Source organism: Numida meleagris, chromosome 4 (genome assembly GCF_002078875.1).
Source record: "Numida meleagris isolate 19003 breed g44 Domestic line chromosome 4, NumMel1.0, whole genome shotgun sequence".
NCBI lineage: Eukaryota > Metazoa > Chordata > Aves > Galliformes > Numididae > Numida > Numida meleagris.
Window position 1 is genome coordinate 81735830 of NC_034412.1, and position 27886 is coordinate 81763715.

The window sequence follows — 27886 nt, forward strand, 5'->3', positions numbered from 1 at the left end:
AAAACAATAGCATTTGTAACTGATTACAAGAATGGACAAGTTCAGCATAGCCAAAATTCTAGTGAAATATTTTTAGTGTCACAGCAGAAAGAAAAAATAAAAAGCTTTTAAGATGAACATTCCTCAGCAATATTAAGAAGAAAATAACTCACCTTGTCATTGGTTTTGCAAAACTACAATATGTAGTTAAAAAATATTTCACATTCCATTTCCTGCAGTATCTGTGATACATATGCATAAAATAGCACAACCTTATTGCTTCATACTGCTATGAACGTTTATGTATATTATTATAACTAAGTGTCATAAAATAGCTTTCTCCCCAGTGATCCCAATCTTTATTTTTCCCTGAAGTATTTTGCATTAACCACATTCTCCACTCCGTTCCCACAGGATAAAAAATTCTGGCATATTTAAATTTATTTCAGATTTAAATCCCTTATTATTTTTCCCTCTTTAAGAATTTTTCTAAATCATCTCTACTAACAAATTTTACTAATATGCTCTTTGCACAGTCTAAATTGGTCATCAAAAGAAGATTAAAACAATGGACCCACTATATATATTTCATTCAGGCCAGTACTATATCTTAAACTTGAACAGTCTATGACAAAACTGGCCATACCCCAACAGCTTTTACCTTAATTTTATATGAAAAATTTCAAAGCAAAGGTGGTAGTACACTGCATGTTGCAAAATTCACTTTCATTTTCATACAGCACTCTAGCTGAAGAAATTTTACTAACAGTACTCTTTATTTTAGAGCCCACGGTTGTACAATTTCCTGGTTAGTTCCTAGCCCATCAAGTCTTGTCACGTGGTGTAAGATTGTGTTCTTTGGAACAGATAAAGTTCCATTGTAATCAGCCAGAAAGGTGATGATGCCCTGCTACAGCAGTTAAGACTATCAAATCTGGATACTCTCATTAATGAAAAAAGTAATACTATTGTGATCTTTTTCCTAGGTGAAATTTACACGTCTACCATACCTACCTAAAAAGGAAAAACTGACTGGGAGACCATGCATTTGCACTTTGTGTTGGCTGAGAAATTTTGACATCTATTCTTATGACAGGACTCCACCAGCAAACAAGAAACAATCACTCCTTAATTGATAGAAAGGCTCTCTCTTTTGTAAGAGTTCTGTTTTTCTGTTTTTATAAAATCACTCAGTTCTAATGAACTTTTTTGAGTGGTATTATTTTGTCCTTTCGTCTTGTAGAGGCATAAGTGATGAGGAGAGTACCAACATTACAAGGTATAACACAGTAGAACTTTAAAAATATTTGAGAAAATGAAACCTAAGTATTTCCTCCACTGAATTTACAAACTCATTACTATAATTAATGAGGGAAGCCAGCCTCATGAAAAGTAGAAAGTGATAGAACCAATTACTCATGGACTGGATTTAACACTAATATCAGAGTACTGAAGACCAAACAGGAATTTTCTCTCATTTCAGAAGTATCACTGTTTTCCCAAAGCATATGTACATACGTGCTAGGATGTTTAGTTTGCTTTTGTTTTGTTGTTGTTTTTTTTAATTCACATAATTTACTCTCTCTGTTGTTCTGCTAAGCCTTTCAGATCTTTTCTCCTACTTTAAGACGCACATTTACACCCTTTTCTTCTTTCCATTTAGCCTTTCATATCTTTACACTCAGAGAAGCAGCTACTACAAATACCCTTTCATTACATTAGCTGTTATCCTATCTTTGCAACCCTTCCCTGTGAGCCTTATCAAACCTACAAGATGCAACCTTTTCAGTTTTGAGGTCAGTCAGCTACTTAAATCTCTTCCAGCTATCCACCATTTCTACAAAAAAAAAATCCACAGAAGGAAAAGAAGAAAAAAAACAGGAAACATCAAGTCTCTTTCTATCTGCAGTGTATTAAAACACTAATAAAAGCATTGAACCACAGCCACCAGACTTTCCCTTGTGCATGCTACGAAGTGCTACCTTACAAAGTGCACATAGCCCTTCTGTACAACACTGTGAATTAGACATTCACAGCAAAACAGAACAAAAATGTCCTTGAACTATCTGAACAGAGGGGGAAACAAAAAGAAAGAGGTAAGGATTTTGTCTCTTTATGCATTACCCTAAGAAGCCTTCAGAGCATGGTCCTGTAAATACCCTTGAGCCAGGAAGGGCCTGCACCTGGGCCTGGCTGTAGCGATGAAAAGGGCTCAGCAAGTCCTAGCTTTATTCCCTGTGAGGTGGGCCAAAACAGCCGCTAGTTTAGCCGCTCAAGTACCTGCAGCAGAGAATAAACCCCGCTCTGTATTCAAGAGCGACCTTTCCCAAATAACACCGCCAGCTGAGGCCCCAACACTCTTACTACAAGTTCGCAACAACAGGCTCGGCTCTCCCTTGCTACAGCCCTCCCTTCAGCTCTCCTCTTTGAGGCTAAATGTTGTGCTTTGTTCGTTTGCACTTCTCCTTACCACAAGGGTCCCTGTAATTGCTGCTGAGATAGTTGATGTGGCCTACCCACGGGACGCTTTGCATCTCACAATAGCGCACTGTGGCTTCCACTGAAGTTTACCCTGTATCTTACTGCACGCGTATTTACCGTAATCATTCACCAGTTTAAAGAATCTAAAATTCTCTACCAGAACTGCACTGTGAAGAGAAAGTAATGTAAGTGTGGTGCATGGCAAGCCTCCTTTTTATCGCAAGTACTCCTTCATCTGATATCCCAACTCAGAGGAACAGATAGAAATTTCAACTAAAAACACTGAAAAATGTAGTCAATGAACATCATTACCCTGCTTTAACTGTAAACAGTCGAGAACTTACGGGAAAAACAAGTGTAAATACTTCTGACAAGCCTAGAACTGAATATTAGGTTTTAATTTAATAAATATATTGAGGGAAGTTTGGAAAATGTTGAGATCTCACTGGCAGATACAACTCATGCTGCAGCTGTAACATTTCATCAAGTGTTGGATGTTTTATGTCATTTGTGTGGAGAAAAGAAACATTTACTGTGTCAGCAGATTCCTAAGTTTTTTCCAACTCACTTATTGACACTTGTAAAGGATTTGATCATCAGTAAAAACAAAAAGTATACCAAGAAATTGTCATCAATAATTGAATTAAGCTGTGTTGTGTTTTCATCTTTAATCTATTGACAAGCTTCAAAGTTCAGGTTTTCCCTCCTAAGCAGAGACAGATCAAAAAATACACCTCTAAAAAAGAATTCCAAAAACATCTCAACGTAGCCGTAATTCTTTAATTTCAGTTTTTACTACAGTGTTTATAAAAATATATCAGTTGAAGAGCAGCTGCTCTTTAACTAAGAACATTTCATCTGGCTTTAGCTCTGGGATGAAAAAAAGTATTCAAACATGCTTTGTAGGGCAACGTTATTACAAAAAGCATTTGTAGATCAGCATTACAACAAAAAGCATTACTAAGGACCAAGAGCAAATTAAAGCTTTCAGATGGCCTTGACTTTGATACAATGGAACATATGAAAGTAAACCTCCACTGCATCAAGTGGGTATGCATTTTTGCAGTAATGTTGCTTCCCTTGCCAATTCCATACTTCTGAAGAATTCAGACAGTACCTGCTACAACCAATGCATGATATACTGTCTGTTTCAAACACTTTTTTCTTAAAAAAAGCTCACATATTCTTACTGAACATACAGGCAAGCCTTGTGAAACAACAATCTTTAACTTTCTTTTTTTACTATTATAAATATATAGAATGTATCAACAAGAATTTTAAGTATTTCTTTCAAATGAAAGACATGAATTCTCTATGCTCTTTATAATAATGTATGATTCAGGAAATGCTTTAGAAGCATTCAAACAAGATACGTATTTTTCCTAAGTGAGTAACTTTAGAGAAGCTTTAAAACAAATTCAATGCATTTAAACGCTATATAAATCAACATTCAGGATGAAGGGTCAACAGGGGTTAAACTGTCTGTCTTTCTTGACTACATTCATAAATGTCTTTTCTGGCCTTACTTATAGAAGCAACTGCGGTGTATCTTGGATATTAAAACCTCCAAGGAAACCAACAATAAAAGCCGCTAAGAATTTCACAAGTTTTTTTTTTTTTCCTTAGGTGTTAATTAAATGATCATTTAACACTGAAATGTAAACACAACATTTTCATCTACTGACAGCCTAGCCTATTATAAATCCAGGGTAATAAACGTCCTGGTGTTAATACTCTGAACCAAGTTCCCACAACACACTAAGATGCCTTGTCATGTCTAAGGTTAAGCATCTAGACACAAAACAAAGATTGTGCCTACTCGACTTCCAGTTCAATTTTCCCATCGCCCAGTGACCTAGGTAACACTTTGAGCAATAAAGAATAAATTTAATTTCTCCAGCATTTTGTGAGGATTAGGAACAATTGTTGGCCTGCAATGACTTTTTATCCTTGGATTCTTTCTCTTCCAGAGTATTCCTCCAGTTCTAAAAGAAAATTCTGATGGTTTTAGACACAGAACAAACAGAACTTTAAATTAGGCTTTTTTCAATCAATTGGAACTGTTGGAGGGGAAGCAATCAACCTTTCTTTGGACTTTTCTCAGCTATTCAGTTACTTCAGGCTTTAATCTCCCACTCACAGAAGAAGCTCACCATCATAGGAAGAAGTCTCTATACTTTCACATTTTCCCTTGGCTCGGTTTATTCCTCTTTTCCATTTTTTTTTTCTTTAAATCAAGAAGATACAGCTCACTTAAACGTCCACTCTGTGGAAGTAGAGGCTTAAAGACATCCTCTTTATATGTAAGATTTCACACCATGTTTCTCCACCACATAATAATGGCATTTCCCCTGACATGCCTTTTTACTTTTCATTACTTCCTTCACTGATATTCAGTTTCCCACTTAACTCCTGCCTAAAAGGTTTCCTATGTCACAATTCACCAAAGCTTTCAAGGTTAACCTTCCAGGAAGAACTCAGAGACTTAACTCTGACTGTAACATGGTTACAGGTGATCCCAAACTTGGTACTTTCATTTTCATACTAAAAAAAAAAAAAAAAAAAAAGCTGTTATTCAGTTCTCCATTTTAATTGCTATCATATCAACAAAAACACAGAGGATAATTACTTAAGCTCAGAGACAAGGAGGTCGAGATGACCTGGACATAACTACCGAAGTAAATTGCTTAATCATTTTGAGTATCGCCATGTTATCTTAAAAGTTCTATGGCCTGAATAAGCATTTTTTTAGTGTGATTTGCATTTAAATATCAACAGCTAACAGCATAAAAATTTTTGAATGCCACAGATTATTTATGCTGGTTCAGAAGAATCACAGTAAGCTATAATTCTGTTTGCTTGATGTTTAACATGATTTCCACATTAAAGTTAAAAGAAATTATAAACAGTTTTGGAATGTTTACTAAAATGAAAGCCAAGAGGTCAAGCACCTATACAGTGCAAATAGTAAACAATAGCTTCAGTATTGCAGATTATGTAAAGATTTAATGATCTGCTTAGCTGCAGAGTGAGTTTATAGCCCCAAAATCTCATGCAATTTGCCATGCATTTGCAGCTTTCCCCCTGCAAATGAAAAACTGCCATTACAACAAGAAGTGTCCTTTTAAAAGAAATAAAGACAAATTTAACTGCAATTTAAATATACTGCCCACTTATCTCAAAATTAAAAACAAATAATGATATTGAGAGACTGAGTTCATAAGAATTATTTTTTCCTATTTTTTAAAATATCATACTATTATATCAAGCAGCTATGTTTAATTCTGTGCATTTGGTACACTATTTTTCATCCCTATGCAGCATCATATAGGTGGTGTGGAAATACAAAAGAATGCATAGCTCATGAAAAGCTGAAAATTGAAAAACTGAAATTTGAACTCTAAGTAATAATGGTCAAACATAGTGATAATGCATCGTACTCACTGTTCCTCCCTCCCCTGGCCCCCATCATGATTAAATTTCAGAAGTTCATTCTGGTTCCACCAACACTTTCACTGAACTAAAGCTAAGGCTAAACGTTTGCTGTTGCTAGGATATAACGACTGCAAGTTACATATGAAATGCATATATATGTTCTTGTTTCTGTGCTTGACAAATAAACCACCTGATGCACTGTACAAGTTTTTTCATTTCTTCCAAAATCTCTATAAAGCCATCTTGTCATCTTTTACCATACATAAAAATGGCTTACATCTGAAGCAAAGCTGTAGCGATATTTGTTTTGCTCATTGCATTGTAAAGAGTGATTGTATTTTCAGTTTTGAAATGTCATAGCAGAGAATGAGAACCGAAGGTAGAGGTAAGAAATAGGCTGAGAGGAAAGATGCACACAGAAGCTAAGCTTCACAAAATACTCTAGTTCTGATTTACTTTTCTCTCTAGATTAAAAAATGAACAGGTGACAGAGAAGAAAAAAAAACCAAAAACCAGTAGTCTTCATGAAGTCTTACAGAAATTTATCTCCTAGATCTTCCATACCAGAAATTAATGTCAGAGAAGAGGTATAACAAACCCAGTATGACGGGCAACTCAGTCTTTGTTACTGAGCTCTTTTGTACAGGTAACAAACCTCAACATAAGCTGTTAAAACATCTAGCAATTCTTATATTCTTAAGTAGTTCTGTCTTAAACTATAGATTGTAATAAAAGCAAAAATAAAATTCACAGAACTGACAATGGACTTGCAGCACATGGTACCAAACTCACTCACTCTGAAAACATTCTAGACTGGGAGAGTATGACTTCAAATTAGTGACAATACACTCCATTAGCAAATTCATGAAAATGATGTGTCCACATTGCAAGAAATAGTAATTAGTCTTGTGTGTTAAGGATTTCCTTTTAATTACTAGCTTACAATATCACAAAGCCAAAACTGTACACTCATTTAATACAAATAATATATGGAATCACTCTTTGTTAAAAGAAAAAAAACTTTGAAAGATATTTTTTTCAAGAACTATAGCCACAGATCGAGCTAATAAGTAATACTGGTAATTAAAAGTTCACCTGTACTAGAACTGGTAAATTCCTACCAACCTTACTGGTTGGGAGCCTATTATTTGTTTCGAGAAAACAATTTAAACATTCCTGTATTTGAAATACATCACTATGGTAGAAAAAAACCACGACGTATGGAAAACTTATGTGATTCTATTCACTGTTAAAAGGATAAGACTGAAACTTCTGATGGAAAAAATAAAAATCAAGTTGTATTACATGGAGATTGCTAGAACGCTTCATGACAAACCATAAAAACCAAAACCAATGGCAGAAAAAAAACCACTGTCAGGAAGGATCTAACAATTTCAATTAATCCATGGAGAAATGAAGAAAAAAAAATGTATCCTGTCCCAATAAATCTTTTGTTAGGCAACCAGCACACCTCCGTAATAAGGCAAAGCACAGTAATATAGCAGCACAGAGCAGAAGGAAAGCTCCCGTTACTCTGATCTAACAGCAGCTCCTCTACCAACCCTCCTGCACAAGAAGAGAGACTCACCAATAGTGCTTTCATGGAAAGGGAAACACCTCCTTGCTCCTCCTTGGATTTTTAACATCCAGAGCCACCTGTCTGCAGTTGCAGGAAGATTTCAGAGGCATGATAACAAGCATTTCCTAATGAGCAATTTCTTCACTAATTAAGGTATTCAAATTGAAGATAAATACCTTATCTACCAAATTACAACTGCAGCCTATATTGTTGTACTTACTGTTAAAAGGGATGGGATATGACAAAACCATAAATTAAGCCTCAAATATAGCTACCTTAACAATGAAGCCAGCATCTTAAAATAGTTTGAAAGTCACTGCTTTAGCATCTCATATACGTCACCTTTTTTTTCTTTATTTTCCATTCCTATCTCTGATTGCTTTTTACCTTCACCATAAGAAAAATAAAAAATGAAAAGGTATGACAGGAAATGATGCAAATCACAGGCTCCCCTGCAGCAGCTGGAAAAACAGCAGAACTTTCCTTCTCCCCACGGCAGGAGCGCGTGGGGCAGCGGGCAGATGAGTGATGATGGCGGCCCGGCCGGACAACGGTAACCCTGGCAACTGTAACCTGCAATTCCTGCCCAGCCATTGTGGGATTTATTGTGGCAGGGGCCAGAGAGGCCAAGAGTAAAATGAAGCAGAGACTATGGTGTCTGACACATCTAGTACCACACACTTTAATCATAGCTGGCAGAAATTAATTCAGGAGGAATTTTTGCAAGGGCCCCCCATGCAGCATGGTTTGTTGTTGTTGTTGCTGCTGCTGCTGCTGTTCTGGCCTACAATTATTTCTAAATGTTTTTTTTTTTTTTTCCTTTTTTATATTTATGTTTTTTTCTTTAGTTATTAACTATTTGGTTTTTGTGTTGTTTTGCTTTTAAGTTACCAACAGACATCTCAGAACCAAGTGTTTATTTTTCCTTTAGAGCAGAAATCTTTCATTCACAATGTGTTCCTTTTCAAGTACATCATGCTAGATATCTTTCCTTTCTAACATGCAAAATCAGAACATGTCAACCAGAAAGACTGCTTCTTTCAAAGCCAGCATTGCCCAACTCATACAAAAAAATCCTGGTCAGTAAGGGAACTTCACCTCCTTCCAAGCGCAAGAAATGAAAACTAAAAGGAACCGGCTTTGCATATAGGATCCAATACCCTTTACATGCCACTGATTTAGAAATGTATCTTTTAAAACCAAATTTTCCAAAAGCTTTGGGTCTGGTCCTTGGTATCCTGCAGCAAACGGCAATCAATGAGCTGTGCTCTAACCAGCCAAAGAAAGCAGTCAAAATCCATTTGCCTCAGCTAAGCCCTCTCCAGCTCCCTGCATTAAAGCACCCTCACGGATGCTGGGTGAGTCAGTGCGAGCGGGCACATGGGTCACTGGAAACAACGCATCCTGTTCTTGCGGGAAAAGTACTTGTTGCAGCAGGACTTGTATCACACCGTGGGATTTACAACAGCACCTATATTTTAACATTACTGCGTCAAAACAGAGGTACATGTACATTTTTCTTTGAAAGAGATCTTGCAAGGTAAGATTAATATACCCTTCAGCACTAGTCAGACTATTTTTAGCATACTACTTCCTATTGAAACATACGTGTCAAAACACCTATGCAGATAACTCTTAATGGGAGAATCAGTTTCTGCTTTGACTAAATTATCCATTTTAACTGGTTCCAGGAGATTTCTCAGAAGGCTGATAAATCTGAAAGAACATAACCTGAAAAATAATTCATCTAATTACCTTTGAAAATAGAGTCTCCAGACATAGGAAATAATGCACTGTCTCTTTTAAACTCCCAACCTATCGCTTTCCTTTACTTACACTTCCCATCTGTCAACAAGTGCTTGTAATTTTATTACACTGTCCTGTAGTTTATGCAGAGTTGGTATTATTTTACAGAGTTCTGTTAATGGACTGGATAAATGGTAATGCTATTTAAACTAGTCTCCTGCTCCAGCAAACACAGCTGCAACTGTACTACTATTTCTAGGCAAACATCTTGACCTGAACATGCAGTGCTCTCTCAACCCGTCCAAAGAGAAATTGGAGCAGACAGCAAAGGGAAAGCATAGCCGGCCGCTGGCGGCAACCAACTGTGTCTAATCATAATTCATATACAGTGTACCCTCTTTCTTTTATATTGCATTTAGGCTACACAACAAGCATATGTGCTTCTTCACCTGGCATCTCATTTACAGCCAAGGGTCAAATGGTAATTATTATTCACAGAAGCTCAATAGTATGCTGAAAACATGCAGTGCATACAATCTTTGATTAGCTGTTAAATGCCAAAAATAAATACTAAACCTAAAGTCTATTATACATTTTATTGATCATGTTTAGAGAACTTGTAATTCTCCTTCAAGACATATTCATTTGGATATAAATATGCATAAGCACATACAACAACAGATGCAAAGAAAAACCAAACCAAATTACTTTATACTCTTCATAGCGGTCGAATTATACATAATCTGAAAGTTGACCAAGTAAACATTTAACTAGTGTCAATCCTTTTGTTGCCTAGACATTTTTTAATTACAGATTTAGTTAAATCAACCAAGATTTTTAGTATCACTCCTATTTTCTTTTAAACATGAATATATTATAACCAGACATTCACTTTCATGGTCTGATCAACAATAACCCTTAGGCAGAGGAAATTTAATACTGTGAAGACAGTGATCTCTTACTTTCCACCATATACACTATGAGCAGTTGTGTGCTTTGTCAAAAGATATTACAGATTTAAGACTAGCTTTTATCAAATATACAATTCTGAGTTAAATATATTCAAGTATGATTTTGCCTGAAGTGTGCATCCATTTTTTACTCCTGCAAATTATGGCTCATTTCTATTTTATACAAATTTAGATAACAACCTTTACACTACAGGTGGAATAATAAAATGATCATAAATCCCTTTCATTTTCCTTCCTGATGGAAGTAATATCTCTGTGACTGCTGATGGAAATTATAGAAGAAACTGAACTGTTAATATAAAAAACCACACATGAATATAACATAATAGCAGAGAAAAAATACTTTTGTTTGTTAGAACAAAAGCCTTCAGGAGCTTTCTGGTCTACTAATTTAACAACTCATTGAATCTACAGGGAAGTTCGAGAAACAAAACATGCATCCAAAGCAAAGAAACAAAAATACACAGAAATAAATGTTTATACCAATAATAGCATCATTTTCAGTTTACCATTTCAAATTAGTAGAATAGGGGGAAAAAGAACTATTATTTTGCGATATTAGAATAGAACTCAACTCCTAAAAAATAAAAGCTTCATTATAACATTTGTTCTCAGGAACATTTTCATATACTGAAGTGAAAACAAATCAGAAGAACTCTGCCTTCCGTCACCTACGCATTTTTCCAAGCACACAAGGGGTGAAACTCAAAAACAATGATTTCAACAGCAGTCTCACCTGAACCCTAAATAAAAGTGTCAAATACATACATTTAACTAAAATGGGGCTAAACTTCTACCATCTTTTCAAAGCCTATTTAGGCATGTCACGTTGTATCCCATTCATACCTCATCCTTTAACATAAAGTTGCTTTGTAATGTATTTTGTTACAAAAGGTGATTGTATGGATAAATGCAGAAATAACTATCTGAACTTAGTTCCATGTTCATACAGAAACATAAATGAGTAGGTTCTTAAAATAGAGCCAATGGGTCAAAATATTTTTAAAAATTTGCCAAGAATAAAACATTATCAAACCAAAGAAAATAATCAAACTTAAAAAAATTACCTAATTTGCTATCATTTGTATTTATTGTAAAATATTTCATAACTTTTTCTATCCTCAGTTTATGCTGCCACCTTTGTTTTCTTTGTGAGGGACACAGGAGAGATCTCCACAGGCTATCATTTGTCAACACTGATTTTTCTGGTAAAGTGTGTAGAGCCACAAAACCAGAACATAACAAAGACAAAGTATGGTATAGTGCTATATTGCTGGGCCATAATCTCCAGTCATTCAGTTATTTTAACAGAGGAAGAAAAAAACCAAGCAAACAAAAAACCACCAACCTCCCTCCCCTCCAATCAAACAGGAGAAAAAAAGCCAGAGCATTCCTTCAGCAAGAGCTCTTAACAGAAACAGGAAAGGATGAAACAGTATTTAGTCTCATACAAGTATCAGTTTCTAACCTGGGTTCTGAAAAAAATTCCTGCTAAGTAGTCAAAGTACTGAGAAAATCAGTGTTCCTAAATGTATTTTGGCCCCGTTTGAGGCAAAGGACAAAAGCCAAATGCAAGGCAGAATAACAAAACACCACCATATTTTCAAGAATAACAGTTACTGGATCATGCCTACTTACAGCCTGTATAACTTCGGCGTCCCCAGAAAGAGCAGTTCAGAAAGCAACTGGAGGTTATTTCTGTTTAGGCGCCTTTTGAAAGAAAAAGAAAAGGTTGTGTTAGATTACAACTAAAGTGCTACAGCAATACAGTGCATACACTTTGAGCAGATCACTGTGCTGTAACAAGCTGATCTTAAAGGCTATGTAATGCTGGTCCATTAGCGGAGACATGGTCCAGCAGTAAATTTACCATGGACTAATTACATTTTCTGGTTTCCCCAACAGACTATATTACCTATTTCATTTTATGAAAGATTATTTTGAATTTCTGTAGTGTGAATCAACCATTAAGTCAGGATTCTATCCTGCATAACCAGCCAGAAAACTAAAAATACAAAGCCAGCAGAGTAACTTCAATCTTTCTCCAACTCTGTGTTCCTCTCAGTATAATGAAGTGAACACATACGCATTTTCTGACCATGAAATACTGTTCAAGGGAACACGTATCAATTGCATGCACTTAGTTAAGTAATGAGAGAATATATCCTAAGACCCTTATAACCTATTTCAAAAGCAACAAGAAAAACAACAAAGCTGTTGTAGAAACTCTGATCAAATTAAAGCCTGAAAATCATACAAATTTTATCATATTTTTAGTTGTTTTTTTTTAAACAGTTTTGTCCACAACTATAAAACACAACAAAGAAAGACAAAATGAAAAAAAAAATCAGTTGTTCATATGATACATAAAATACTACAAAAGAAAAATTGCAGCTGGGATTTGAAAATACCTGTTTGCCTATGAGATTTCTGACTGAATATGCTGATCAGGGTCAAACCTATTTAGTTTGAGGTAACAAGTTGCAAGTATAACAATAAGCAACAGAACAACCCCCTCACAAAGACAAATGTGTTCCATTTTCATGATTATTTAATTATTTATTTAACATATAGTACGGATTATTCTTTTTAAGCGTCAGCCCTGGAGTTCAACACAGACATATCATTCAACAATTCAAACTCCAAACAGGTTTTTATTTTTAAGGAATGCAACACACATGCCACCTGCCATTCAAGCAAAGCAGCATACTGGAAAAAGTGTTTCCTCCTAAGAACCTTATCACAAGTCCCAGTTGGCAATGCACAGTGCTTCTCAATACACTGCTTCTAAGGCATTCCTGGCCACCAGACTGCAGTGTATGGACTGATATTTATTTTATCCCTACAGTAGTTGCATTACTTAAATCAATACATATTTACCAAGACATTCCACAAGGTGTAAAAAAAAAAAAAAAAATTTCAAAAATGCAACGACAGTCTTACAAAGACACACTCAGCATCACTTTAAAAGTATACCTCATGGGTCAAATACTTGTGTTAGTATGTAACTTTCCATATTTAGATCACTAGTTTCTATTAGCACCTACAGTTCACATGGCCCACACAACTGAGTACACATACTGTTAACAAAGGATGCATGTGCTGCTGTACTGACATTAAAATTAAATAAAAATATTAAATAATAATAATACTGCCACTAATAGCAGTACATTCATGACTCAATAGCTTCTACCAGATGAGCTTGGCACTTAGAATTAGTGTTTCAACCTACACTATCACTTTGCCTTTCAAAAAATTAAAACATTTATTCTTTGAGCACTAAGTGAATAGAGGGGACAAGAGTTAAATGAGCTATTGACCATTCATGAACTCAGTATTTTTTAGTTTCTACTTTTAATCATTTCATCTGTGTCACTGTAGCTCACTCCTCTTAGAGCTCAGCTTTCTCTATCTGTCCATTTCTAATTGCCTGAGCCAGATTATAAAATATTACTAACTTTTGTGTAGGCAACAATGGAAGTCATTTCCTTTACAATACTAAATACAATTTCAAGAAAGAGGCTTCAGCTACGCTTATTTTTATATATGTGTTTATATATATACATATGTAAAGCATTATATATAATAAGATGTTTTCAGAAGGGTGAATTTGTCTTAAATTTCTTACAAAGAACTTTAGTGAACTAGACATTACTGAAATGATTTTTTCAAGACTACAATAGATAGTTCTGTTAAAAAAAACAACAACTGAATGAAAAGGACGTGGGGTCAATCTGGAATGCATTCACCATTATCCTGAACACAACAGCTTTCAGGTGTACAGCCAGCTCTGAAGAGTTTGCAATCTTTGATATAGAGCCACACACACAGTCCAGAAAGCATATTCCTACTTTAAAACAGTTCATGGCTCCGTGATACAGGCAGTGCCATCTTTTCATACGGCTTCACCTTTGCCTCAAGCCTTATTTTGCCTGAAATAGCAACACCTGTCCCCAACACAGACATGGTATGAGACAGACATGACCTTTGTCCCCGGAAGCTGAAACCCGAGGTTGCCACAGATATGGGAGAGCAAAGAAAGGAACTACAGCTACCACAGAGTAAAAACAAGCAGAAAAAAACCTCTTTTTCCTTCTGTATGTCAGCACAGACCTCTCTGCAGGTTGTGTGCGAACAGCATTTCCCCCGGGACAACGTGAGAAGAGAAATTTCAGTTGCATCAATTGAACTGCTCTTCAAGAACTGACATTAAGTTCAAGGTATGGCACTGAAGAAACAGTGATGCAATGTTCCATACGTCCCCCTTTCAGTTTCCTAACTGAGCTAGAAAAATCCCTTTCTCAAGGAAAGGAAGAGAGCTCAGAAGAGATGAAGTGCTAGCGGCGCAAGCAACAGAAAATGTACTGGAGAATCTCTTCTAATATTGCAGTACCTTGAGCTTTAAGGCCACTGGTAGTGGCCAGAAGTAAGTGGGCAAGGGTCTGACATCACCTGATTCTTTCAATGCAACAAAACTGAGCCCCAGTTGAAATAAATACAACTTTTGCTTGCATTGCTGAATCCAGCTTTGAGATTGGGCAAACTGACAGACTGGCTCAGGTAAATTCTTGAGTTCTTAATGATAAATTCAAGCAAAGTCCACATAATACCTATATTACACAAAATGCTTTAAATACTTCAGTTTAAAGTTTCCGGAGCTCAGTCTTCTAAATATAGTATGTGCTAGAAAAACAACTTTGAAGTGAAGTGATGAAAGAAGTATAGGAATATACTCAAAGATATTACAGGTTTCAGAAGAATCAGGTTAAGAATACAAAAGGTGATTCTTTGGCAGATGGGCAGGCATTCTTTACAGGAAGTTTGATACCAATAGGCAGACAAAATGTAGGTCCAGAAAAAAAAAAAACAGGTTACACAGTGAAGCAAACAGTGAAAATAAGCAAAAAGAAAAAAAATGGATTAAGAGATGAATGCACACCTGTGATTATTATCATTGCTCCTATGGAACATCTTTTCATTTGGAAAGAGTTCTAGAGAACAGGATATCTTCACAGAAATTGAAGCATATCTGGTTTTTACTCATTCTGTGTGAAGAGTCAGAGGATATGAAGAGAATGGCAGAGCTAGAGGCAGAGAAAGTTGAGGAGAGAGCAAGTCAAGTTCCCAGTCATAGATACCTCAACCCACCAAGGCCTCGCCATGCTGCCTATTCCATGCCATTCAAAAGTTTTCTTGCCACAGTAACTGTCATCCACTATCAATCATGCAGATTGAAGGAGGGAAGATTAAAAAAACTTTCTTAATTACACTGTTTAAAGTGTAATCGTCTGCAATTGCAATAATTCACAAGCAGGTCTGTATTTGTTTTGCAGACTAGTTAGTACCTTCCCTGTAACTTGCTTCTAATCCCACTGTAATCAACTACATAAAGCCAAGGAAGCCCTGTGTAGTCTACTCCAGTCTATGTAGTCTGCTCCAAACTTGTTCTGAGAAAACCTTCACAATATCAGATGCCAGGGAGTCTCCACCCCCTGCTCAAAGCAGGGTTGGTTATGAGACCAGGCCAGACTGATCAGAGCTACATCTAGTAGAGGCTTCAAGGAGAAGTAGCACAGCCTCACTGGGAAACTGATTTGTTCCAGCACATGAGTTCTCATATCCACTCCTATTCCCTCCTTTCAATTTATGCTTGTTGTCTCAATGCAGTGATGACCATGGCTCCAGCTTCTTGATAACCTTTTCACAGGTACTGGAAGGCTGGTATTTTCACCCCTTCAAGTTGTCTCCTTCAGGTTAAATAAGCCCAGCTAAAATACTTCCAGCTGTTTTTTGTTCAAGTTAATTCAATTCTAGCCATAGGCCCCCAAGAAAGCAGAAGCCCTCAAGATTACTTGGAACTGCTCTTAACTTAGATCAGTTCTCAAGTAAATTATAAATCAACTGTACTCTAATTAGAAACAGTCAGTCCCATTGGATGCAGAGAGGCTGAGAGCCATCTGAAACTCTAGATACAATTCACAAATACATTTTATTGTACACCCATTGCTTCAGGAATGATACAAGGCTTCCAACTCACACAAAGTTAATGAGAGCAGAAGCCATTATTCTTCATTCCTCCTCTGAAATTAGCTGAGAAGTAAATACACTTTCTGCACATAGTAGCACAGTACTGTATAGCTTAGAAACACTACTCTTCAACAAAGGATCACATCCAAACCTACTGCTGATTGTTTGATAGCAATGTTTGAAAACACTACTATCAAACCATTCAAAATTAGAAGATAACTTCTTTTCTCTTAAGTTCATTTGCAAAATGTTCACATTTAAAAACAAAAAAAAAAATCATTAATGTTAAATTTCATATCAAAGGACACATTAAAAAAATTGCTGATGTTCGTACAACAGCACTTTCCACTCACAACAACTGGAGGGCAAGCCTTCCTTCTCTTTTCCAAAAAACAGTGTTACGTCTGCCAGAGGCAGAGAACATCCGTGCACTAGTGTCCAAAGCCACTGTCTGCTGAATTTCAACACATTTGGCAACTGCTGTCTATGAATGTGACTTGTGCAAACATGTCATCAAGAAATGAGAAAGCCCAAGAAGACGTAAGCTTACTCATGATCTTTTTAACCTAGCAATATCAATTTTGATATGCCGGCCAAATGAATGCAAATTGGAATCTGAAAAGTCCAGGGTATTTGCATGCCTAAGTTTAAGTTTGTCCCGGGTCATGAGCATCTTAATCAAGGTTCCATTTTTCCAGGTGAAATAATAACTAGGCTAAGAAAGATGGCTAAATTTCAGTTTGATATCAAATAGAAGTTAGACATTTTTTTATTTTAGTAAAAAATAAAAAGTCTTATTCTGTGAGAATAGTCAAACACTCGAATACATTTCCCAGTAATACTGTATATTATACATCATTGGGAACATTCGAAACCCAAATGGCAACAGCCCTCAGCCACCTGCTCTGGTTGATCTTGCTTTAATCAGTGACACTGACTAGAAAATTTATAGAGCTTCCTTCAAATCTCCCATTCTGTGACTCTGTCAGTATAACCCATTGGATTTTATGCTACTTTGAGAAAGGATGATTTTTTATTCTGTTTGACTTACAAATTAACATATATAACTTAAAGTACAATTAAGTGAAGCAGAGAACTCTAAAGGAGAGTAAGAATAAGGGCATCAGTCAAAGATCTCTAGCAGGTTTCAGACTGGTTCACCCTTTTTGACAGAACAAGCGATTTCCTATTATAACCAATTGCCAGAGGTCACAAGAGAGTCCCAGTCTGAGAAAGAATTTGGCAATGCCTACAACCTTCTTGTTCAGCACCCAGACCTGTCCTCATTATTACCATCCTGGCTGATGAGGAAGAAATAGAAATGCAGCAAGAATATCAAACCAGAGCCCCTTGCCAGTTAAACCAGAGAGGATTCAAGGTAAGAAACCTTTAAATCTTCCAATTCAGACAACTTTCACTTGCCAGTGCTTCGAAGACTCATCATTTAGACAACAATGGCTTGCTGCTCCAGAAGTTCTATTTAATTTTCATGTAGAAAAAAATATATATCTGATAACAACTAGGGCACAAATCTTATCCAACACACAACTGTCCTCATCTAGAAAATGGAAAGGAAAAAAAAAAACAAAAACGAGTACTAACACTTTAGTAGAGATGCATGGAAGTATGCAAAACAAACCCAGCACTAACCCAGCACTTCAATTAAGTGAACTACTTATTTTAAAGTTTGTACAGCATCCACAACTCAATAGTCCTTTGAGACCACTCAAAAACTATAGATAATTTTTAAAGAGACAAGAATTATTTTTTAAGTTATCTTGTAATAGACACATACCCCTAAGAAGGAAAGAAAAGTTATAAAACCTCCATAAGTTAATACAGAATGAAATGCCATATGAAGCAAGGACGATTTTCTGACAACACATGATATAACTTCCAAGAAAGAAAGAAAGAAATATAAAAAAAAAAAAAGAGAGAGAAAAAGGAATTGAATAGAGTGAGGGAGTTGATCTGTCATATGGAGTTTAGCTAAATTTTGGAGAGACTGTTTAGAAAGCAGGCAAGAAGGGACTGTCTAGTCTAGATAGACCTGTCTTTACACAGTAAGTTTTCATTCAAGTACTCTTCTATAGCACCTGTACAGGCATCTTGCCAACCTACACTCAGACAGGCTGGTGTGTTCTAAGAAAATTAAAAGAGGAATTACTCATTGTATCAGATTATTAGTCTAGGCCATTATTAAAACAAGCCAACAAAACACACTACAAACTATGAAGGAAAAAACATTTCTTATTATGTAGTTTTCATGCAGACTCTTCAGATTAAATGAGGTAATATAACAGCATGAGTCACTGAAGTAACAGTCCTGTGGCCAAATCCATCATGTACTTTGGAGTTTAGCTGTAAAATTCCAGGTAAAACTGAGGCTTTTGCAGTTACAGTAAGGCACATTTTAGATTCTATCTGAAATACACAATATGAAAACATAACGAGCTTTGACTGGTCATTTTTTACCTGAGGCTATTTAACATTAAATCTGTTTTCTTGGTTTTTTTTTAATTGAAAAGGATAAACAGAATTTTTACAGAGCAGAAGTAAAATGTATAGCTTTACATTTTATGTTAGTGCTCTGTAGCATCAATTTAAAATATATCCTGAATGAAAACTCTATTTGAAAGAAAAATGATGAAAATACAGTTCTGTAGAATCAGATTTGGTTTCAACATTTTGCAACAGTGCAAATTACCCATTTTAGTAGAAGCAAGAAAGAAGAGCATCCAGCAAACAGTGTCACAAAGGATGACCACAAAACAGATGTGGGAAAAATAAACAGCCTTCCTGCCCTGGAATTTGTAAAAAGGTCTGCAAAGAGCAAACAGGACTTCTCACTGCAATTTGACTTCTAGACCTACAAAAGGAATCCCATGAGAAACTACATTCAAATGAGTGAAATATATTAAAAATAATAATGAAAGTTTACAAGGATTCCAAAAGAAGAACATCACTCAGACTTAAAAGTTTTATCAAAGATTTTGTATTATTCTGCAAAGTGTAGCTTTATAATCTGATTTTTAAAATGCCATTACAACACTGCTTCTCTTTAAATAATCATCTTCAAAGACAGACTTTGTCTATTTCTGATTCACCAGAAACTTTTCTAGAGAAGATATCTGAAGTTATTTCCACAAAAGTCTGCTAATACAGGGCAATTACTGTAGTAATTTTTTTTAAAAACGATAACTACAGATGCCCCAGTACAATTCCTGTAAGATGGTCTCACATTCCTTTGGTAAGTGATTAGCACCGCAGGCTTCATGATCTCCTCCCTGTTCTAAGACGAGGAATGCGCTCTGCATTGCCCTTAAACTATGCAGGATTAGCCAAGAGAAGGATTTTTCACATCCGTGATTAACAAGGAATAACTGTTCACCCCCTTCAGGGCTGCTCAAAAACGTATTCTCTACCTGAACTCATTATTCTTCTGCTACATCTACCTTCACACATGTTATTAACCCTTCCCATGCTCTTATTTTCAGACTGAAGCAAGACAGGTACTTAAGAATTAATGCTTCAAGGAGAATAAAATAAAAACAACAAACAGGCTTAAAAAACACAACATACATAAACACCTCAGGTTTTAGGCAGTCCAGCACAGATCTTCCTGGCTGGGGCAGTCACTGTGCACTCAGAACATATCCCAAACAAAATGAGGAACAGAGCTCAGTGAGAAATACTGGAGACAACTTTCTAGCTTATGAGCTAAGAACACATTCTAACAGCTCAGTGAAGCATCCATTCAGAAGACAGCTTTGCTGCTTATACAATCTAAGGCCTTATTGCCAAAAATCTGCTTTTCTTGAGACTATTTATACAATCACATCCAAAAAGATGTAATAATTCATTAATTGGCTACTCTTTTACCAACAATAGTCACAAACAGGAGCAGTGACTCAACTACTAACAAAGCATTTTTCACCATGTATCCCAAATTTCACATTAGCTCTTAAACTTCACACTTAAAAAAACTTAAGTAAATTAGAAGAATTAATGAGATCCTCCTTCACAGATAAGAATTATCTTCATGATGCTGTGCTGCAACGTTTAGCATTTTTTCCAGTTGTCTCAGTTCTGATCATATAGTCATGTAGAAGGGAAATCTGGTTCTGGGGTGGATTTTTTTCTGGTGGGGAAGGAGTGTTTAAAAAAAAAAAAAAGATTTTTGTTTTGCAACTGAAAGGGCTGTATTCTATCAAATACTCAAAACGTTCAAAACAGAAGTGAATGAGCTCGGAGTTACATACTGACAGACTTTACACTTATTGTAAGAAAATTTAAAAATTCCTCCTTTAAAAGTTAATAGTTTTCCTACTCGGAACTCAAGTTTTATGGATACAGCTACGCAAAAATGTGGAATAAGAATACAATCTAATGCCATGCTAATATGTAATATATAGTTAGTATGCAAATTTATTTTAAGCTCCAGAGAGCATGTTTTATCCCATTAAAGTCAACCATATGTTTAAGGAACATCAGCATTGCTACAAAAGTTCACAATGATTAGTTTCCCATTATGCACTATATAATAAGAGCTGCTCCAAATGCCTCCTATTTTATTATGTTGGTGGTACAGTAGCGCAGTAGAGGTTGAACCTTCCCAGCAGTATTCCATTACATGTTGTTGCCATGTAACAGATGGCAGCAGAGGGACAGTCTGACAAAATGGTATATGAACTGAAGGTGCATCACTGAATTCCTCTATGCAGAAAAAAATGGCACCTATTGACATTCACTGATGCTTGCTGAACCTTTATGGAGACCAAACAGTGGATGTGAGCACAGTGAGGTGTGGGTGGTGTGTTTCACCAGTGGTAATAGTGACATGAAAGACAAGCCATGTTCTGTACAGACATGCATCGCTGTCACATCACAAAACAAGAAGTGTCTCAGTCAGCTCATTCATGTGAACCAGTAGATTATGACCAGGGAACCACATGCACAGCTGAATCTTAGCTTCAGTGGAAATGATGGTGGCAACATAGGAATATCACTAAGTTTGCTCCAAATGGGTCCCACACAGGAACAGAAAGAACCCTGTATGCAAGTCTGTCAGGACCTACTGAACCAATATGAAGCTGAAGGTGACAGCTTCCTGGATCTCATCATTACTAGTGACAATATATAGTATCACCACTACAGTCAAAACAGCAGTCTATGGACTAGCAACATGCAAATTCCCCAAAGAAAAAGACCAAGACGCAGTCCACAGCAGGTAAATTGACATGCACTTTCTTTTGGGATAAGAAAGGAGCAATCCTTCTAGATTTCCTGGAACCTGGACAAACCATCAACTGACTGCTACACTATGATGCTGACTAAGCTGAAGGCTTGAACTGCCAGAGCTGGGCCAGAGAAGATGACTACTTTTCTCTTGCAACACAGTAATAACAGGCCCCAGACCAGTATGAAGACTGGGAAGCATACTGCTAATCTTGGCTGGACTGTCCTACCACACCCACCATATACTCTGGATTTGGCACCTTCTGACTTCCATCTGTTTGGGCTGCATTAGTAACATTTTCTTAGCAATGATACTGCTATAGCAGCTGTGAAACAATGGGTCACCTCCTCTGGCACAGATTTTTATGAACATGGTAGGCAGGCTCTTGTTCACTAGTGGTGAAAATGCATAGCTAATGGTGGTGACAATAAAAAAAAAATAATAGCTTTGTAGCCGAGAACTTTCTCTATCTAACAGTATTACTGTGCTCACTGTATCTGTTGTTTCCATGGAAATAAATAGGATGCATTACTTTCAGAGCAACCTATGTAGTTTATGGAAACAAACATTGCAGTGGGAGAGTATTATTTCTGCTCCCTAAGAAAGAACTCACACAGAATATAGCTTGGCCCTCCTAGACTAGATGAAAGGATAGCAGTACTAGTTTATCTACCCTACTTTGAAGTAGCTGCTAATTCCCCTGATGAATTTCCAGTCTTGATGGGCAGTGTTACCCAAGACAAACTGTATTTGTTTTTATCCTAGATGGAAAACATTATCTCTTAGCCCATCCTACTATGCATCCATTTAACACATTCATCAGGTTAAAACCCAGATAACTCTAGCCAGCATATGAAATACAGCTAAAATCCCATTATTATACCAAGTCCCATCTGACATCTTCAACAAGGTGGGCTCCTGTGTGTTCCAGAAGCTGCAAACACAGCTGTTTCATATATAGACTTGTACACAGAAAACATATCCAAATAGTACTTCGGTTTGTTTATTAAGTGGAAAAAAACTTTTCTTGAAACCATGTAGTTGAAATATATTCTTGCTTTTCTTTGCTGTAAGTTTCAAATCATTCATTCATATCATGAACAGAACTGCAATAGTTCTGCAGTACGCCTGCATATGCTTTTCAGTTAATGCACCCTTCACATTAAGTTTTAATAACGTATTTTAAGGTTTTTGTCAAGATGGGGCCCCCAATAAATAACAAGTACAGGCAATACCTCTGTTCTGTTATTTTAAAGTTGTGTTGTAAGAAGTTTTTTTTTTAAAAAAATACACGAACTATAACAAAGTATTTAATTCTTGAAATATGTCTTTCTCCATCAGTGATACATTGTAAGAAGCATGAAAATATACATCACAGACGGCTTTCAGTTTAAAAGCTATTTCAAGTATCAACTTGAAGCTCAAAACTTACAGCATTCTTTTCTACAACTCAGGATTTCAGCTGACTCACACCATGAAACTCAGATGGGCTGGTTTTCTTACAGGGAGCATGAGGGAATGAGCTCAGGTCCTAGCTTTGTGCCTGCAGCTGTTCTGGAACCTGAAAGTAACATTTTACCTCTTTACTAGTTTTCAGCAGAAGTAGGTGAGTTTTGCTGTTGTTCTGTGGGGTTTTTTGTTTGGTTTTTGTTTGTTTGTTTGTTATACCTAATTCTGCAGAATCAGATTCCAAATTAGCATTTTGGGGGTACTGCTGCCTCAATTCACAAGTACATGCAGAAAAATCAGGGCTGTTTCCAAACTACTGCTGTAAACTTTTCCTATTCTTACATTATCTGAATGTTCAGCATAGCCTTACAGAATTCATAGCTTGTGTCTCAAGTACTTGGTTGTAAATATTTTCTAATAAAATTGCTAATTAAAAATAAGTTTTTCTATCATCCAAAAAATTCCCTCCCCAAAATGAAAAGCTAACCGCTTTGCTACATAAACAAGCAAAGAACGTATTTATCCCTGAATACCCATCTATATTGTAATTCTGGAGTACAAAGAACTAAGAAATTTTAGACAAGCAGCTCATAACAGAACTGGTTCATAGTCTATGGCAGCTGTCCTCAACCAAATTTTATACTTCCCTCCAGGTAAGGATAGCTTGTAAAAACACTGGAACACTTTGAGAATAGCTGCAACACCTCAGAAGGTGTAGGCCTTGGGGCTAACAACATTTTAAAAAGTCATTTTTAAAGCTGTATCCAATGATGGCATTAGTTTTCAGAAAGTGAAGGTACAAGTTGTCCCATTCAGTGGAAATGGAGCTACACATATTCAGGTTCAAAGAGGGTTGTTTTACCGAACACTGAGAGCATCTACACAACACAGATGACATGATTCAAGATACAGGCTGTAAAGAAATTCAGGGCAGACTTAATAACTCAGGCAGTATTGTACCAAATTGGTTTGGGCCAAAGCTGGTACCCCTTCAGATCTGAGCCTTCACACAACACTGCCAGGGATTATACCTAAAGGAACACTGCAATGTATACATATTTGAAGACTTTTCAGAGAAGTAACCAACTAAAAGGCTTACAGTAAAACCATATTCATCTTCACCAGGGTCTCCCCAGCAGCTCAGGTTTCCACACACCTGAAACCCAGCTGGATTAAGTTGCCAATTTCCAGCTTGGAACACCCTCCCAGTCCTTACATAGCAGGCACTTCTGCAGTACCATTTATTGCTAACTGAAAATAACAGCAGTGCTGTCGCCGTAACAATCACCTGTTACAGTAGTGTTTATTGTGGTTATGGTTTCCATTACAGCTCTGCAATCACACTGGTGTGACACATTCTTGTTAGCTTTGCGTACACAGTTTTATATCTAGCATACTACAGGATCCCTTGTCGCTCAACTAAACTACAGGAAAAGCATTTCTAACTACTTAAGAGAAGTACACCTAACTTTAATCAGTTTTCCTCTGAAAAGAAAACTGAGAGTTTTTTTCCCCTCAAAGAGACTTTATTTTGCAAAGTGAAGCAGGAATGGATGACCCAGAGCACTTAAGAGTTGAAGTTATTCAGCGTTTTGCATGACCAGATCTTCAAATGGGTATTTACAATGAGTAAATCACTGACCAACCAAAAAGCTCCTTGAAAATCAGAGTAACCGAAGTGATTTTGTTACTGAAATTCCAGTTTAAAAAACATGCAAGAAGCACCACTTCATCTAAAGAAATGATTTATTTTTTCCACAAAGAGAAAATACTGTAAAGGTTTACTCTTCACATTAAAGAGTACTGAACTACAGACATTTTCAAATTCAGCCTGTATATTCCAGCACAAGATATTCTAACATGAAAAAAATGTATAAATTGTAAGCAATTTTACAAATCAAAGCAAGCTCATTTCAGATCCACTGAAACTCTTACATGTCTCCATTACCATACTGAAGGAACTACTTTAGATACTATTTTGCAGTAGCCTGGCACATTGCATTTATGTCTTAAAAAAAAAAATACAACAACTTTAAAGCACTTGCTATTTATAAAAGAAAACACTTGAAGTACCCATAAGTTCCCTGAGAAATAGTCCTGAATTTCAGAATCCCAAGGAGATGAATTGGCTGTCAGTTAACAATGGCCCTTCGTCAGATGGGTTTGGCAGTTGTAAACAAGAAGAGATTTCTCAGCTTTTCCTCACAAATATGAAATATTTGCTCTTTGCCAACAGCTGGGGCGGTTTAAAGACATCCTGCGTATTTATTCAAATTACAAGTCACCCACACACCTAACACTGACTGAATTTCAGCAAATTTAAAGATACTCTGACAATTACTGAAGCAGACAGAAAATAATTCTGAAGACAAAGAAGAATCTAACTTTGTGGGTGTAAAACTGACTGAACTTCCTAAGTCAGTTTTTCTGCTGAAGAGAATAAAACAACCTACAACAGCAGCAGCAATTACCAGAATTTTTCTTCTGAACTAGTATCACACATCACTGGAACATTTCTTTTTTTTTTTTTTTTCTTCAAGTATTGCACAGATTTATCAGGAGAAAAAAAAGCAAAAATGTAATAGCAAAAGTGAACACTTCATACAAGTATTAACTATTCAAGTCCAATTTATAATTTTTAGTAACACAACTCTGTACTCAACTTCAGAAATATTATGACTAAATGTATTTTAACCTACATGTTGATCTCAAGATTTTAATTTTTTTTTTTTTTGAAGTATTCACCATCATGCAGCAGGAACTTGCTTCAAGATAGTCATGAAGTGAAGTTGACTACATACCGTTTTAAAACTTCACAAGTATTTTATATCTCAGTATCAAGTCACACACACAGCAAAAGTGCAAGTTTTTTTGTTTTTTTTTTTTAATGTTTGTAAGTGTTTCATCTATGTGTTCTTACTCTTGCAATACAAACTACACTGCTGTTTAATTTCTTGTTAGACCCTATAAACCAAATTTAGGAATGCGTACATATTGTTCCAGTATTCCTCAGCAGGAAAAGCTACACTGAGTCCCTAAACTTTATACTAAAGTTTAAAACACATTGTAAAAAACGTTGCATTGTCTTTTAATATGACTTTGAAGAATCTGACTGTGCAGTTCTCAAAGCAGTTCAATATAAAATTATTCCAAAAAAAGCTATGCTACACAATAACACTTCCAATTTTGAGGTCAAAAGGTTACTTTAGTTTGTTGGAAAAAAAAAGACAATTATCTCAAGTCCATGATATTTCAGATATATAAGAATTATACATCAGCCGTTACTAAGTTTCTTGTAAACCGTTGTCTATATTTACAAGAAATAATGGCTAAATGTTTTCATCTTATGCATAGATCCAGGGCACAGCTGTAATAAGACAATGTTTAAGCCAGTGCTGCTTTGCAGCACAGGGCAGTAGAGATATCGTTCTGAAGTTAAGGCACAAGTGAATGAAAGTAAACAAGATCCCAGAAGCATGCATAAAGAAAACACGATATAATGAAAACGCAGCAACTAAGATGCTTGATAATGAAAGCACTATAGTTCTATATGAATATACATTAATACAGTGGTTTTCTCAGACTTTCCTAGCTCCAAGCTCAAACTACACCCAATTGTCTGCATCTGGCTTTTAGCGAGATCCATTTTGTAAGAGAAGTTGTACAATGCATTTTAAGCAACATTTTCATCTGAGGAAATGCAGCAACGTAAGAAAATATACACAGAAAAATAATTTCCAAACCTGTTCGGCTTCTCTTCTACCCTCTCACTTATTTTCTATTTACATCCTGCTGCAAAAAAAGCCTAAGTCCACATTTCAACTTTACTAGACAAAATTCTCTTCCCTGCAGCACACATTTTCATTTATTTATTTTTAAAAGTTCATTTCAGAAAATTAGTTCATATCTTTTCTTAAGTCTTCTTAAAAGCTTTATGCAAGAACCGGCATCAAATTCAGCTACTGCTGCATGTCAGGATGACTCTTCACAACAAGCAGTAATTTTCCAACAAGACATCATATAAAACACCCAATACCCAAAAAGCAGTTGTATTCACATTTTAAAAAGCGTCCATGGGAGCATATTCCGTAACATTCAAGATTTTCAGTAAGACCATTCAAGTTTACACTTCAAATCTGGACTGCTCTATGAAGCTTCCTCCTACAACACCCATACATACTGTATGATAATTTCCTACTGCTGCTGTATCTCAGTAAGGATAGATGTCCCAGGTTTAAACACATGTGCTTTAGTACATGATTTGGTGAGAAATTATTCTCTGATACATTTAGGATTAGAAATACTTACAGCCTCTCCAGTTCTTTTAAATCCTGGAATGCTCCTCTCTCGATAGTGCTAATTTTGTTCTCCATGAGCTGACTGAAATGGAGAAATTTTTATACGTGAGTTTTAACAGCTCCAAGACCACTTGTTGCATTAACAGCAGTCGTTTACAGACAACCCCATCTTCATTAAAACACCACGACAATTATTCTGGAGTGACAACCAATGCAACATTGTCAACTGCTATCACCCAACACTTTGCATGGGCTTACATAACCAAAAAAAGGAAAAAATAACTCTCATTAAAATAGAGGTTACTTTTACTCACTTGCTTGAAGAGCCCCAAGTTGAAACATACATGCTGTGCGCATATACGCACATATATCAATGCTCTCCAGTGAGCTTTAAGACTCCAGTTGAACAGTACAAAGGCAAAATGAATCTCACATGAGAACAACAGAAAAATACAGAATTGTTGCATGCAGAAAAAAAAAAAAATCAGTGAAATGTTGCACAGTAATTTTAACCATAACAGTAGTTTAATACAAATTAAAAATTACTACAACATGACACTCTGCTTAAGAAGAAAAAAGGCTTTTATTTGACTACTCACTCAAATAAAACAGCCTTAACAAATAAGCTAATTGTACACTATTTTAAACTTGCTATCAGTTATGCTACCTTCCCCCAAACCCA

General features: G+C 36.1%; 1 protein-coding gene across 5 annotated transcripts in view; it reads right to left on the reverse strand.

The window, feature by feature from the left end:
* The window catches only part of SLIT2 (slit guidance ligand 2), a 257178-nt gene that overhangs the window by 226419 nt on the left and 2873 nt on the right, over positions 1–27886 (reverse strand). For all 5 annotated transcript variants that reach the window (XM_021396010.1, XM_021396009.1, XM_021396012.1 and 2 more), the window contains exons 3-4: positions 27215–27286; positions 11830–11901 (exon numbers count right to left, since the gene is read on the reverse strand). In XM_021396010.1, coding sequence (XP_021251685.1) covers positions 11830–11901; positions 27215–27286 — 144 coding nt within the window. The remainder of the gene's footprint in view (positions 1–11829; positions 11902–27214; positions 27287–27886) is intronic.